Consider the following 11,135-nt stretch of genomic DNA (forward strand, 5'->3'; position numbering starts at 1 on the left):
GGCCATTTTCAACCCTGGCGAGAAAAGACCTGCATCACGTGTACTTTTTCCATTTTTTTATTAGTACATTTTTAAGTTTTCATTGAATGTTCAACTAGCAACTGGAAGTACAGTCTATCGTAGTTCATCACCTTCTATTTCTTTTACATGAACTTTAAGTTTAAGTGTGTGCTGCATTATTCATACGTTCGGTCGGTGACGATTCAGTAAAAACTTTTCCTTAAATATGAATGAGTGACTACATATACTTAAAGAAATCGTTTATGTACGTACGATGTGTGCTGTCGATGACGTGGCTCATGGGTGCGTGATGGACTTCTCGAATAAGTGCAGAACATGCTTTTGAAGCCTTAATACAGTGCTGGCACCATGCTCTCTTTGTACGTCACGTCTTGGAAAAAGGGAACTAAAGGCTCGTTATGAAGAGGAGTTTCCTCCCGAAAATGTCCACATGCAGGTCAGAGGGTGGGAGGATGTTTTGAGTCCACGTTGGGAGCCTGAAGATAAAGACAACACCGATTTAACCAACCACTGTCAATAGGAAATCCAGTTTGGTAACACCAGAAAACATGAAAACCAAGGGCTTGGTCATTTTGTAAACTAGCTCAGATTTCAGAAATCTACAAAAAAGTCCCTTTCTATTTAACAAAAGAAGCAAAACATTTTGAATATTAATTGACTCCAAAGAAATTCTGAACTTGTTATATATTTATCATCAACTAATTTAACTTCATACTAACCAAGAGATACTTGTACGTTCAAATATATTCCTTACACGGTACATTTAAAGCTGAAGCCAGCATCCCAAATGTGAAACACCACAGCGTCGGGCTAAAGTAGCACAATGAAGCCGGCTTGTTTTGTGCACTAATACAGGAGTAACAATTACATATCTGTTTTATTCTCGGCACAAAGAGAGAATGAGCTCATTGTACAAAATAACGGTCACTCATTAATTCCACAAATGAATACAAAATAGTCTGCTCTGTCTAACATATGAAATAAATCATTTTAAAAAATCACAAAACTATTAATTCAAGTTGATAACTACATGGACACGGCTTCGCTGCGACCAAATGACTGAACTGCCAAAGTTTGAAATCCAGCAGTTTATTGGAATAACGGCTTCACAAAACGTACCTGTGCTATTCTCCGACCTGCACCCCTGCACAGTTATCTTTACCTTCCGAGGCAATCGCTAAATATTCAGCATTTCTAGGAGGGAAACCAGAATAAAACAGTGACGTGAAACATTTCATTTTAGCACAACCATTCAAATGGGTGAAAAATATAAAGAACAAACAAACGTCACAACTAAGACCGATTTTTGTTCCTTTTTTGACTTACAGGAGGATGGTTTTTTACTATTGAGGAGGATGACACGATGGGACGGACAAGACGGAAACATGACCAATAGTCAGAAAAGGGGAGTGTAAGACAAAGAGACACACACGTGAAAAGACACAAACTAGATGGAAAACAACAGATAAGTGCTGTAAGAATGGGTATAACGTAAAGGAGAGGAATATGCACCAAACAGGATGTAACAAAGTAAAGGTTTTAAAATGTTATTATTGATGGGAGTTTAGCAAAACAGCAGGAAAAACACACGGCAGAATCCATTTGGACATTTCAGTGCGAGCATCTGTCTGTTTTCTGTTCATATTCTTTTGTACTTTATTCACTGCAGAGATTAAAGGAGAACACGCTTGCACACATTGGGCCAAGCACGCCGTCGTCCCTTAACTCCAACAGGACAGTAGGTTAACGTGTACTCAACACCGTCCACAAAACGGTGCCCTTTTTCTGGGAGCAGACAGACTGAGGCTCAAAGAAAAGTGCCGTGGGCCGACCCCGGGTCTTATTCTAGTCGTGCGTTGTTTCAGACTTTCAGACTATGTGCATTAGAACCCGAACAATGTATCAGCATCAGCGCACATGCTGGCCTAAAGCACAACAGTACGTGGCACTATGGAAGTGCTTAGGACGTATTTGAGCTCATTTAAATAGAGTGCTTCCGTTCCATTAGGGCTCATTAGGTCTGCCTTGGCTACCGATTTTAAACAGATTTTAAATTAAGGTAGCCTGCATTTTGTGTTTATACCATGACATATTGTTTCTGGACTCAATATATCACTGAGGGTATTTGCTTTAAAAACCCTGCACTTAGTTTGAGCAAAACAACACTGTACTTGAATAAGGTTTCAGTGTTAATCTGGATGAAAACCTTGCATCTCCAAAGTGCATCAAACGCTTAACACTAACACAAATCTTTGGCTAATTTTATGTGCATCAATCAGAGAATCCTACAACAAAGCTAAAATCGCAAAAACTGAAGTTACAAGGTTTTCGAATGTTGCGAGAAAGTCTGCAAAGAAACACTTACGCTGCTTCTCGTAAGGCTTCTTCCCCGGCTGCAGATATTTTCCTATAGCAGTATATCATCTCTATGAGGAGCCAGACCTGCAGGCCGATGATGGACACGTACATCATGACCTCGGACACGATGGACGCCGTTCCTCTGGTGGCTGCCGACACGAAGGCCAGGAGATGAAAAAAATCAGAGCGACACACAAATCCCGCTGGTGATGCAATCCGCTCTCGCGTCACAGGCCCGACCCCCCCCCCCCCAGACGGCAGAGAGCGTCTGGCGGCTGATGTCAACGCGGCCTACCTTTGGCGACCACGGTGAGGTGGACCACCTTGCTGATGACGGTGCTGTACTCGTAGTTGTCGTAGAAGAGGATGCGGTTGAAGAAGCATTGGTAGGTGCCCGAGTCGTTGAAGGTGACATTGAGCAGGTATATGGACGCGTCTTGGATGTCGTTGCTCCTCTTGCTTCCGTTCCAATCAACGCGGTCCATGAAGTTGTCGCTCTCTATGTTCGGCCCTTCCTCGGTGTAGGTGTAGATCTGGGGCCACAGAGACAGGGATCATCTAAAATGCCGCAGTGACTTATGTACACATACATAAAGGAGGCCTTTAGGTATAATAATGCTATATATACATATATATCCTCTCTCTCTTTTTGCAGACTTGTAGTTTTGTTGTAGGATTAATGCACATAAAATTAGCCATAGATTTGTGTTAGTGTTAACCATTAGTTTGAGCAAAACAACATTGTACTTGAATAAGGTTTCAGTGTTAATCTGGATGAAAACCTTGCATCTCCAATGTGTCTGCATTTCAAGGAGTGACCATTGCATCTAAGTGCAGGCTTTTTAAAGCAAATACCCTCAATGATATTTGAGTATTTTTTTAAAGAATATATATATATACTGTATATATACAGTAGGAAGCTGCTGTTATCGCATCCATGCACTCTGTGGCAAACATAGGACAAGGTCAACGAGGCTGCGTGTCATCAGCTTTAATGATCCCCGTGGTGTAAAATATCATGATTGATTGCCTCTGAGCCTCACCATGACCTCGGGATTGATGCGATGGAGAGCGTGCGCGTGAGAGAGGAGGGCGTGGACGGTGAGGCGTGCACGTGACGAAGAGCTTGTGTCTTGAGGAAAGTGGCCCAGGACGAGAAGGATTTTAAGGATGCCAAAAGCCCTTCCCGCACTCCACAATGCGCTCCATCACTCACATGGGTACCACACTGATACATTCTCTGGCAGAAGACTTGCACACTCACGCGGTAAAAGTCGGCCTCCCCCTTCCCCCTGAAGTGCCATTCGACGGTGGCGGTCGCCTGCACCTCGCTCCTCCTCTTGCAGGAGAGGCAGCCCAGTTTGAAGCCCTTGCCGGCGACCGCCTCAGTGTCAGAGTCCGGCTCCGCACAGGCCCCGCGGCAGTGGGCTGCGAAAACCAGCACAAACGCTCACACCTGTGGCTGGACGTGATGCCGCAACACATTATGGAGGCCGGAGGTCGTCGGCTCGACTCACCGAACGGGCAGCAGAGGAGAGTAATGAGAATTACGTGTAACATTCCCATGTTCACCGGATGTTGGAGGAGCTGTTTACGTGACGACGGGCCTCGGGAAAAGGACCAACTATGGCAGCAGCGCTCCTGGATCGGGGATACAAGAGACTTGTTTAAAACTCTGAATGATTGTCATGAGATTTTTTAGTAATTATATTTGCAATGCTTCTCTTTTTTTATTTAAGAGGACTGGATGACATTCAGAATAGTTTCACAAGCTACTGCATCAGCTGAACATGCATTGTAAAGTGCAACAGGCCTTCGCTGCATGACTAATTCTGTTTAGGATGTCTTTAAGCTGCACACTATTGCTTTTGGGCCACAAATGGCCTCCTAATGTATCTCTGTATTGCAGAGATACATTAGGAGGCATTCCAGTAGCGGCTGCTTTTTCTGCTCTCAATTATCCAGCAGCAGATGAAACAATCCGGATATCTGACACACGCTGTTTACCCGGATCAACACCCTGAGATTCGACTTTCTTCTTTCACCTGAGGTCTTACAGTGAGTTTGTATCATTTGCAACACAAAGGCTGCGGGCTGGACGCCTGCTGAACGCAGTGCATTAATAATGAATTGACTCCTCGATCCCAAACGTAAAGGCGTTAAATACACACCGATGTGATGGCCAATTATTATCCTCGATCGGATCACCAAAATCAGAGCTTTCGGTCGTCCTCGGTCGCAGGAGATGGAAAAACGATTAAAAAGCGCGTCCTCCTCTGCGGTGACAGCTGAGTGATGGAGACGCTGCGTCCGCTTCCATCTACTGGCCCCCGCGCTCGTAGAAGAGATGCTTCGCTCGCAAAGGCATTACGGACACAACTGCGCGAGGGCATGAAAGGACGCTAGGAAAACAGAAGGCTCGTCTGTCCGATGCGTCCGATCCCCGGTAACGGTGTGGCGTTTTTTTTTTCTTCTTCCTGCGCCACAGCGGCACCTGCGTCCGTCAGATCACAGCGAGCTGCAGATGCACTGCGGTAAAAAAACAAGGGAAAGGACGGCCGTGCGCGCGCGGCAGAGCAGGAACCGTCTGCGATGACTGCATGGGCTCCTGTCCTGCTGATTTTTATTTATACATGAAACAAGCTGAGCTCTGCTTGAGGGGCCACGGCGGGGGCCCCAGCTCGCGTTTATAGCGCGTTTAAAGAGCAACAAAGGTCTCTAACAGCTGGGGTAGTTGACATTAAGGCGAACTGGCCCTTTAAGTGAGCTCCGGAGGGGCGTGGCCAGTCACTTTAATGATGGCGTCGTTCTGTCAACAGTCGATGGTCACGTCACTTCGTATCAGTCAATAACTTTCGATAACATTATTATAAATGTATTATTGTAATACTACTAATTGGGCCGTTCTGGCCAGTATGAGGACACCAAACACCCCCTCGCGTTGTGTTGAGGAGCGCTGATGCTGCTTTGTCAACCAGCTAGCATCAGCTGCGCCTACGGGCGAGATGCTGCGAGCATTTACGAGCTCGCTTTTATTGAAATCACACAAACGATCGACGGTAACGTTCATTTGTATCTGGACTATCTGCAATTAGCCAGCGACCCTCTCTATACAAGTAAAAAAAAAGCTCTGCTTAACGACATAGCAAAGGTACAGTAAACTAAGCTAACATAGGCTGCTAGCTAGCTAGCTAGCCTGCAAGCTAACTAGGGAGTGCTGGTCAGATAACTTTACACGCAGGAAGAAGTGTGTTATTATTATTAGCAGAATACATGGTAATAACAGTGTTTTTTTTATATACTACTGCTTCTGTTTACAGTAACGAGCTAAGGTTACAATGGTTGTGATCATGTCAGGTGCAGGCTCATTTACTTCTTAATACATATCAATATACTTATTGTCAGTCCATTAACTTTAAGGATGTGGCTGAAACCATGGATGTTAAATGCTAGTTTTGGTCCATTGACATTAAAAAGTTATTTAAAATGCAATCATTTTAAATAGTGATACATTTATTGAGGTTTTTTTCCTGATTCACAGTTGTGAGAATTTACTGCTTTCATATTGACTGTGAGAATAAGATCCTGTTTGTATTCATTGGGAAAACAAGTAATTTGATCATACTTGTTTAAACAATTCAGACCCTACAGAAGATTCATCGTACTTACACAATCTAAAGTAGTAAGCATTCACATCCACAAGGCAGACCCCAGTTTGTTTTGTTCTTTCCTTAAAAATGCAATTGCTACCTTGTTTGATAATCAACTCAAGTATCACATGACTAATTGTTACAGCTCTGCTAATTACATTCACTTAACTAAGAATCTCGCAATTTATGGTCTCTATAACAATAGCGCACCTCAGCTTATAACCATTAACACATTGTAATTGAATCTTTCCTCGATACGAAGGACACATACTTTCAAAAAATTTAACCGACAATAGATAAACAAGATAAATGAATTCTATTCGATGATATAAAATCTTATGAATAACAGTTTTGTCCTTTGTAATGTCTAGTTTCGTTAGAACATGGATGCCCCCTGCAGTGCGTCTGCGGCTCCAGCCGGCTTGACGGTGCAGGTGTGCTTCCCCGGCGCCCGGGCTGCCGTCTTGGACAATCTCAACCGCCAGCGGGAGGAAGGTCGGCTGTGTGACCTCTCCATCCAGGTGCAAGGGCGAGTGTTCAGGGCCCACCGCTGTGTGCTCGCTGCATCCTCGCCTTACTTCCACGACCAGGTGGGCCCGGGCGCAGATCGTCTTCATTTGCCCACAATAAGGTGTCGACCCCGATATTTCAAAACGTCTTCTATCTCTCGACAGGTGCTGCTGAAGAACGTCACGACTGTTTCTCTACCTTCGGTCATGGACCCGGTGGCCTTTGAGAGCGTCCTGAGCTCGGCCTACACTGGCCAGCTGAGCATCGTGCATGATGACATTGTGAATTACGTCACCGTGGCCAGCTTCCTCCAGATGTGGCACATTGTGGACAAGTGCACGGAGATCCTGAAGAGGCCTCGGCCCCCGGCAGACGTCAGCCCCGGGGAGGCCGCCGCGGCCCACCCCGGCACGGCGTCCCGCCAGCAGTCCCCGAGCAGCACCGACTGCTTGTACCTGGAGAGGGAGGGGCGACGGAAGGAGAGGAAGCCGGACGCCCTGCCCCCCTTGGCCACGTGGAGACGTCCGCAGCAGTTCCCCAGATGGGGGCGCCCGCGCTCCTCGTCGGCCCAGCACTCAGCCGACTCCCAACTGGACACCAACGCCGGCTACGCGGCCAGCGATTACGGCAACTGCGAGGAGACGTGGGCGTGCGGCCCCACCAAAGCGAGCCACTTGGCGCACGACGGGCCGGGCAGCAATAGCCGGCACCACGGCGGGGGCCACGGGGGGGTCCCCGGAGGCGAGGCATTCAAACAGAGGGTCAGGTTTCAACAGCGGGGCGCGGCGCCCGGCAGCAACAGACTGCCCGATAAGAATCGAGAGAGCGGGGACAGTGAGGAGACGCAAGAGAAGAGGAGGAGGGAGAAAAGGGAGATTGAGGCAGACGAGGGAGTCGGAGAAGCAGCCGCGGGGAAGAAGGCGGGCTTTGTACACACGGGGCACTGCGGTACGATGCCAAAGCCACGCTTCGCTTCAACCACCAATAATATTTCTAACATACACATCATTGTGGGAAAGAGGGTCTTTTCTTAGAACTGGGTCCCTTTATTTAGAAATGGGTCCTTAGAAACTGAGAGAAGGGCTCTAAAGCGGAAAAAAGCAACTACAATGCCTTGTGGGGATAAGGGGGGGGGGGGGGGGCAGGAAGCGGGCTTCATACTGTACATCCACTACCAACACATAACCACAGGATTGAAGTCACAAATATATCGATATCAGGGACACAAAATGAACGTTCCTGCTAGTAACTCTAATTAAACGAGCCAAAGTCTTCAAATAGTGAAGTAATGAATCATTATTTACTTAATGGTTGTTTCTGACAAACAAAGTGTTTGCCTAGAATTGAAATCAGAGATTTTGATATTTGCACACACATTTAATCCAGAGCTGCCAAATAGAAAAGAGTTCCACAGCCTTTGGGTGTCTGTTCTTCATACGCAGGCTCACTGATTACTCCTCCTTGTAAGGGGCCTTGATTTGATCTTGTTTTCACATTTATTCTGCAGACTTCCGCCCGTTTTCAGACGAGAGTGTAGGCCAAGCCGCGGGGAAGGCGAGTGTGGAGGAGATGAAGGAAAAGGTGCAGCGAGGTTTGGCAGGAAGAGACCTCTCCTCGGACCCGCCCAGCGCTCACGCCTACCAAGCAGCTGAAGGAGTTCCGGGCCCCGCCTGTCCGCTGTCCGCCCGGCTGCAGTGGCAGACGGGCCCCTGGTCCCAACAGGAGCAGAGGCCGCAGGACGGAGAGGGGGGCAGCTGCAGTAAGGACGAGGACGAAGATGAGGAGGAGGAGGAGGAGGCGGCGGCGGACTTTGAATGCTTCACAGACGGGGCGGTGAGCCGAGGCACGTACAACGAGATCCAAGACGGCACGGGACAGGTCTCCCAGAGGCCTCTAGTGCCTGCGTCCCCCGACTTCACCATGGCAGGGTCGGAGGTCAACTGGCCCTCCACCAGCGCGGTACAGGGTAGCTCGTCAGCCCCGGCCTCGAGCCGCCACTTGTCTCCGTCTTCGGCATTTCCTCCGCCCTCGTCCCCTCCGACTCCGTCGTCCTCCTCCTCCTCCGTGTCCCTCGCCGGCGCCCCCTACACGGGCAAAGTCCACTTCTGCCACTGCGGCAAGGCCTACACCCTGAAGAGCATGCGCGACCGGCACGTGAAGATGCAGCACCTCAACCTACGGCCCTTCGGCTGTCCCGTTTGCACAAAGTCCTTCAAGATGAAGCACCATCTGACCAAGCACCTTAAGACTCACGGGGGGCTGCGGCCCTACGAGTGCGGCCTCTGCGGAAAGAAAGTCATTTGGAGAGACAGCTTCCTCAGGCACCAGGCCCGGTGTGAGCGACTCGCCTCCAGCTCCTCGGCCGGCGGCGACCACGCGGGCGCCCCCGCGGCAGGCGGCGGCGCCGGCGGCGGCTTCGATTACGGATTTGAAGACGGCGAGGCTTTTCTGGCGCCGGAAGGACAGGTGAAAGTGGAGGAGGCGGACTTCCACGGGGGGATGGAGGGCGGGATGCGCGGGCTCCTGGGCAGCGTGTCCGGGATGGTGGACGAGCTGAGAGCTCAGTCCCCGGACCTGGAGGGCGGTGGTCATGTCTTCAAAGAGGAGAGGAGTGAGAGCTTTGGCGCCAACTAAACACAAACACGTGCTGACACGACCACTTCCACCAACACAAAGTCATCGGCAGCTCCACGGGCTTTTGTTTCACACTTTTCATGCCATGAATGACGTTTATAATAATATGTTTAGCAGTGATGTGCTTTTATCAAATGGTCCTATTTCATTTGTTGTTAAGTGATGCTGTAAGCTGTGCATCTGTGTTGTGAATCTACTTCATGGGACCAATCAAAGTTCATTTGCATTTTTGCACATACATTTTTTTACTAATACAATATGATAATAAATGTTCTTCTGCGACACAATGATGCCTCTTCATACAAAGGTACGGTCTTGATTTCAAATTCAAGGACATTGACATTTTTTGCAGAACGTCTCGTTAAAGCTGAGGCTTATTCTTTAATAACAAAAGTCATTTAAAACTAGACTAGAAGAGTCTGGCTCATACCCGGACGGTTCCTTTGCAGCACAATGGTGAAGCACCAGAGGCTCAACGCTACAGAATCCCTCTCCTTTGATCCATTTTGTAGTGCCTGAAGAAGGTATCCTGCCGTTATCCGTTAATAAAAGTCCCAGATATCCTTCAAGGTGAAAAGCCAATAAATGGGCCTCATTTAAAGTAATGAGATGCATTGGTATTGCGCTAATGCATGGCCCTTATTTGTAGTTCAATTAGGCCAAGTGTTACATTTCTGGAGGTTTTTTGGGGATTCTGTGGCCATTCAGGTGAGGGACAAACCCCACTCTCGTTGTTGCCATGCAGTGTGATGCAGGTTTCGGGCCAGCGGGCCAATTATTGCAGGAAACATTGTATGCAGATGGAGCTCCTTGATAATTGGGATGTTAGAGGCAGCGGCCCTTGAAAAGTTCTACCGTGGCATTATTTCTAATGATGGGAGACAGGTGTTTTTGTTCCACCTCTGGGCATCTTTTTCTTTTTCAGCGTTTAATTAACTGGGACAAAATGTACACCTGGGCTTAATTGAAATCAGGTTTCTTTTCAGTTCAACCCTCTGACGCTTGGATTCCCGCCTGAGATGGATGATTGGCCTCCGGAGGGGGTTTTCAAGAGTTCAGTTATGGATCATGGGTTGATTTTGGGGCTAATGCATTCACTCTTTCTTTTCCCACTTTAGTTATTCAGCTGCTCAGTGAACCTTGAAACTGACTGCAATCTCTGCTATCGTCATGGTTACAAACGGCGGGGTACCCTTAATCGGGTCGCACTGAGTATTTCTCTAGTACTGAGTCCATCCAATCTAAATTCACATGGATCAGTTGTTAATTTAGAAAAAAAGCCGAAAAACAAGGTGAAGGGCCCAAATGTTTTCTCACTTACTGCCACTTTGGATTTAACCCTGCTATTACTTTTGGGGTCAATTTGACCCCATTCGATGTTTAACGTCTCTAAATAGATACCTAACATCATTTCTTTTGCTTCAAATTGCACGACTTTACCTAATTTAAGGGGGACAGCTGGGTAAACATAAATTAACATGTCCTGTACACTTGTTGGATGCATCGGTGTTGTTCGGGCCGTTATATCTGCATAGAACTAATGAGGTCGTCCACAGGTCAGACACAAAATCTGCACCTGCAAACCCAAGCACTCACACCTGCAGGATATTATCAGATAATCTACAGACATTGGAACCAATTTGGGTTTGGTTGGGGGGGGGGTGGAGCTGGGACTGGTGCACGAGGGGGGACTGAGCACCTGACCAGCATCTTGGTGCTTAGGGTGCTTTATTATTCTGCTCTCTCTCTCTCAACTGAAAATGACTTTTAAAGAAAGATTATTATTTTGTTATTATGGTCTGTTTCCCCACATGGACAACAGGTGGACTCGGTGCTTCTAGTGTCATCTAGAGTGCTTCCAGGTTCCGACAGATACGCTGTCAGCCAAGTCCATGACATGAAATCAGCATTTGAGCTTCAATCGAAAAGGATCGACTTGAGACGACTAATATATTGTAAAAA

General features: G+C 47.6%; 2 protein-coding genes across 5 annotated transcripts; one reads left to right on the forward strand and one right to left on the reverse strand.

The window, feature by feature from the left end:
- Positions 1 to 44: 44 nt before the first annotated feature.
- On the reverse strand, positions 45 to 4,691 carry scn1bb (sodium channel, voltage-gated, type I, beta b). The gene is made up of 7 exons (XM_037474157.2): positions 4,551 to 4,691; positions 3,897 to 4,020; positions 3,644 to 3,807; positions 2,675 to 2,912; positions 2,387 to 2,528; positions 1,141 to 1,215; positions 45 to 497 (listed from the first exon to the last, which is right to left on the reverse strand). The coding sequence occupies exons 2-6, from the start codon at positions 3,943 to 3,945 to the stop codon at positions 1,146 to 1,148; spliced, it is 663 nt and encodes a 220-aa protein (XP_037330054.2). The 5' UTR covers positions 3,946 to 4,020; positions 4,551 to 4,691; the 3' UTR covers positions 45 to 497; positions 1,141 to 1,145.
- On the forward strand, positions 4,036 to 10,796 carry zbtb22a (zinc finger and BTB domain containing 22a). Of its 4 annotated transcripts, XM_037474152.2 has the most exons (4): positions 5,215 to 5,530; positions 6,401 to 6,619; positions 6,704 to 7,487; positions 8,047 to 10,795. In XM_037474152.2, the coding sequence occupies exons 2-4, from the start codon at positions 6,413 to 6,415 to the stop codon at positions 9,171 to 9,173; spliced, it is 2,118 nt and encodes a 705-aa protein (XP_037330049.2). In that variant the 5' UTR covers positions 5,215 to 5,530; positions 6,401 to 6,412; the 3' UTR covers positions 9,174 to 10,795. The 4 variants fall into 4 exon arrangements, with proteins under 4 accessions (XP_037330047.2, XP_037330049.2, XP_037330045.2 ...); XM_037474150.2 differs by lacking the exon at positions 5,215 to 5,530 and adding an exon at positions 4,036 to 4,437 and having other exon boundaries at positions 6,401 to 7,487; positions 8,047 to 10,796; XM_037474148.2 differs by having other exon boundaries at positions 6,401 to 7,487; positions 8,047 to 10,796.
- The last annotated feature ends 339 nt before the right edge of the window (positions 10,797 to 11,135 follow it).

The sequence above is a fragment of the Pungitius pungitius genome, chromosome 17, assembly GCF_949316345.1.
Source record: "Pungitius pungitius chromosome 17, fPunPun2.1, whole genome shotgun sequence".
NCBI lineage: Eukaryota > Metazoa > Chordata > Actinopteri > Perciformes > Gasterosteidae > Pungitius > Pungitius pungitius.